General features: G+C 45.4%; 1 protein-coding gene across 1 annotated transcript; it reads right to left on the reverse strand.

The window, feature by feature from the left end:
• Positions 1 to 2,959: 2,959 nt before the first annotated feature.
• Positions 2,960 to 4,188, reverse strand: LOC148500997 (uncharacterized). The gene has a single exon (XM_088451141.1). The coding sequence runs from the start codon at positions 4,186 to 4,188 to the stop codon at positions 3,277 to 3,279; it is 912 nt and encodes a 303-aa protein (XP_088307267.1). The 3' UTR covers positions 2,960 to 3,276.
• Between the last annotated feature and the right edge of the window lie 470 nt (positions 4,189 to 4,658).

A 4,658-nucleotide genomic window follows, 5' to 3' on the forward strand; every position in this document is an offset into this window, starting at 1 on the left:
CACTTTTTAGCCTTAAAAAACTCTTTGGTTTCTTTTGCAGTATGCTTCGGGTCATTTTCCATCTGCACTGTGAAGCGCCGTCCAATGAGTTCTGTAGCATTTGACTGAATATGATCATATAATATTGCCCGAAACACTTCAGAATTCATTCTGCTGCTTTTGTCAGCAGTCACATCATCAATAAATACAAGGGAACCAGTTCCATTGGCAGCCATACATGCCCACGCCATGACACTACCACCACCATGCTTCACTGATGAGGTGGTATGTTTTGGATCATGAGCAGTTCCTTTCCTTCTCCATATTCTTCTCTTCCCATCACTCTGGTACAAGTTGATCTTTGTCTCATCTGTCCATAGGATATTGTTCCAGAACTGTAATGGCTTTTTTAGATGTTTTTTGGCAAACTCTAATCTGGTCATCCTGTTTTTGTGGCTCACCAATGGTTTGCATCTTGTGGTGAACCCTCTATATTCACTCTTGTGAAGTCTTCTCTTGATTGTTGACTTTGACACATATACATCTACCTCCTGGAGAGTGTTCTTGATTTGGCCAACTGTTGTGAAGGGGTTTTTCTTCACCAGGGAAATTATTATTTTGTCATCCACCACAGTTGTTTTCCGGGTCTTTTGGTGTTGCTGAGCTCTCCGGTACGTTCTTTCTTTTTAAGAATGTTCCAAACAGTTGATTTGGCCACACCTAATGTATTTGCTATCTCTCTGATGGGTTTGTTCTGATTTTTCAGCCTAATGATGGCTTGCTTCACTGATAGGGACAGCTCTTTGGATCTCATATTGAGAGTTGACAGCAACTGATTCCAAATGCAAATGTCACACCTAGAATCAACTCCAGACCTTTTACCTGCTTAATTGATAATGAAATAACGAGGGAATAGCCCACACCTGTCCATGAAATAGCTTTTGAGTTGATAGTCCCATTACTTTTGACCCCTTAAAAAGTGGGAGGCACATATTGAAACTGTTGTAATTCCTACACCGTTCACCCGATTTGGATGTAATTACCCTCAAATTAAATCTGAAAGTCTGCAGTTAAAGCACATCTTGTTTGTTTCATTTCAAAACCATTGTGGTGGTGAATAGAGGCCAAAATCTGAAAATTCTGTCGATGACCCAATATTTATGGACCTGACTGTATATATATATATATATATATATATATATATAATCATATACATGGATACTAAATGTTCCTCTTTATGAAGGAATCAATAGTCCAAATGAACTGTACCACTGGGATTTCTACAAGCGCTTATTATATACGCAGGATACCTAATGTCAATTGACAGCTGAGGCTGTTACATTGTTTCATACTGGAGTTTATGTGTTGTGAGACATAAGTCACCCATTCGTTTTATCATTCTATTTGTTAACTTATCTTAACCTAAGCCTAGAAATGAACACACTGACACATGAAATGCAATTAAAGAGGTCACAGCCATAATTTATTGATCGAATTAGAATTGGTAATGGGTGGCAGGACAAAAGCAGTGCTCCGAGGCCACAGCCTTGCTGGAAACAATAATAAATAAACGGAAGCGGATTCCCGCCCCGCGCAGACTGGCCTGAGGTAGTACCATCCCCCCTTAATTGGCACAGCCTTCGGCCCTTCCCTTGGACAGGGACCAGGTCCCCCCTTATGGGCGGTGACCAACTTGCCGCTCTCAAAGGAAAGATGCTACCCAGTCACTCCTGCGCTAAATAATAGGCCGCCCAGGAGCACTGCTTCCCGCCAGGCTGAACTTCTACCTGTTGGAAGAAAACACAAAAATGCAAAATCCAACGAAACAAAAAAGCATACCAACCAGCTTAGTCGGGTGGGTGGGTGGTTTGAAGAAACTGGAAAAGAGGAAAATGGCTCCTCTTACCAAGGAATATATATGGGTAATTTGTAACCTCCCACAAATCCTATGATAGGCTTATCACATCAACTGACCACTACCTAACCACACCTTACCCAGCCTTAACCCTTAACTAACTAACAAATTTTAAATATCAAACAGGGTGCTTATCTATCCTCAAACTTAATTAAGTATTCGTATGCATTAAGTCACCCATTCGTTTTATCATTCTATTTGTTAACTTATCTTAACCTAAGCCTAGAAATGAACACACTGACACATGAAATGCAATTAAAGAGGTCACAGCCATAATTTATTGATCGAATTAGAATTGGTAATGGGTGGCAGGACAAAAGCAGTGCTCCGAGGCCACAGCCTTGCTGGAAACAATAATAAATAAACGGAAGCGGATTCCCGCCCCGCGCAGACTGGCCTGAGGTAGTACCATCCCCCCTTAATTGGCACAGCCTTCGGCCCTTCCCTTGGACAGGGACCAGGTCCCCCCTTATGGGCGGAGACCAACTTGCCGCTCTCAAAGGAAAGATGCTACCCAGTCACTCCTGCGCTAAATAATAGGCCGCCCAGGAGCACTGCTTCCCGCCAAAGCCCGGTTCATAGAACCAGGCCCGCCACCAAACTGTGACCCTCCAATACCTAAAGGAAACTACATAAGTCACTGATAAACAGCTCTAACCCTACTCCCGTTAGGTGTACCCCATCAGGCCTATAGAAGCTCTCTTCTTCGTAACGTAAACGTGGATGCCGTATGACGCGGCCACCCACACTGAGGACAAAACGGCCAACTGCTATATTGACCTTACGACGAACTCCGTCTAATGCCTTACCACCCTGGGGTCCTCGCCAAACTCGCCGTGGAACAATGTCCGACCAAGCGATGCGCACATTGGGCCAACGGTTAACTAGCACTTGCAAGTCGTTCCTAACAGCATGTATTAGCTCGATGCCTTTGCAAGTGCCCAAATCGTTCCCCCCTAAGTGAATGACCACCCAGTCCGGGGCCCCGAACTTATCCTCTGCCGTCCATAAGGCTTCCAGTAGTTGCTTCCAGCGCATACCGCGGAAACCTAACCAACGGACGTCATCTGCACCTAACAAAAGGGGGGCCTGCAAAGCTAAGGGGTGCCGACCAGCCCAAAATATAAATGAGTGTCCTACAAACCACACCCGACCGTTAGCATTCCTGGGTAACCCTGCAAGAAAAGTTACCTAGTCAGAAACTGAATCACAATATAACAAATAAATGCATCTTAAGGAAGGGAAAACAATAGTTGGGTGACCCAGCTGAAGGTGAAAAACATAAAACCTCTTTGAGGGCAAAACTGAAAAGCCCCTCAAACTCCAAAGCGGCAGTAGGCATAAGGCCCCTGGGTTTCCCAACAAACTCGCAAGGAGCGCAGCTACTTAAGCAACTTATCCTCCCTTAAATAAGTTTTATAAGCTGATGACTTCCATCGACCCAACTTTTGTAAGGTGTCGACCGAAGCACCATCAACCGCTGCGCAGGTTGCTGCCCCTATCCTAAATGAATGTGTCCCGAACTGGTCTGTGGGCAGGCCTAAGGCTATAAGGCAATTTTGAAACAGCTTTATGAACTGAAACTTAGATAAAGGTGTAAGATTAACATGTACAAGCCACTGCGCGCCACTTGGAGGGCGAAGAGCATTAAAACGCCGCGCCAAGGCAACTGGGCAGATAACAGCGTCTGAGTGTTCTTTTATAGAAATCCAACGACCCCTGCCAAGTTGGTCAGTCTTGGACCTATGAATTTTACACAATATCAATTCCTTCTTAACTACCACGTGTTTAAACAATAAACCCGATGTCGCGGAACTCTTACTAGAGGCTACAAGCTCGCCGATTCTAAACGCCCCGAAATATGCCAATGAAAAAGCTAAACTAAAAAGGGCCGATTCGTACTCGCCTAAAGCAACCCCTGATACAGCCACAATCAGATCTTTAAGCAAAGCCGGGTCAATTGGTCTACGCGTGTCGCCTATGCTAGGGTGTTCCTTTGCCCACCCCTTCATCGCTTTGGATAGCAGAAACGATTTTGTGGGATCTGCAACGCCATGTAGTTTAGAAAAGTAAGCGATACCAGACAGCGCCGCAGACATAGCAGCCTTAGAACGACCCCTTTCATGCCAGTTCCAAACAAACTCTGCCATACGGTCGTCAACTGTCTTACCTCCCTCACGTGTGGAAGCCAAGAAACCCTGCCAATTGTCCCAAGCTACCGTGTAGGTCCTTAACGTGCTAGGGGCCAGAGACTTCATTGCGAGGCCTTTGATGCCGGCACGACAATCTGCCATACATGGGAGGGGCAGTTTAAACCATGAATAGAAGCGTAAGGAGCGAGAGAACGAAACCTGTCCCACTGCAAACGAGATAAGGCATCTGCTATCTCATTAGACACTCCCGGAACATGCTGCGCCCTAAACTCAATGTTCCTCCGTAAGCAAAGAAGCGTCAAGTGCCTCAACAACTTCAAAGCCAACGGAGACTCCGCCCTCTGATTATTTACTGCCTGAACAACACCCAAATTATCGCACCAAAAAAGGATCCTCCTATTACAAAGCCTGTAAGCCCATAACTCAACTGCCACTACGATGGGGAAAAGTTCTAAGAGCAGTATGTTCTTCGTAAGGCCCAAAACTCCCCAAACTTCTGGCCAAGGCTCCGCGCACCAATCTCCTTCAAAAAAGGCGCCGAAACCGATGGAACCGGACGCGTCAGTAAATAGCTGAAGCTCTGAACTATCTACTGGGGCCCGGAGCCATAT

The sequence above is a fragment of the Taudactylus pleione genome, unplaced genomic scaffold (genome assembly GCF_031769625.1).
Source record: "Taudactylus pleione unplaced genomic scaffold, aTauple2 ptg000537l, whole genome shotgun sequence".
NCBI lineage: Eukaryota > Metazoa > Chordata > Amphibia > Anura > Myobatrachidae > Taudactylus > Taudactylus pleione.

What these genes read in the sequence shown, in the direction of transcription:
- LOC148500997 (XM_088451141.1), bottom strand. Translation starts at nt 4,188, where the DNA reads ATGGCAGATTGTCGTGCCGGCATCAAAGGCCTCGCAATGAAGTCTCTG.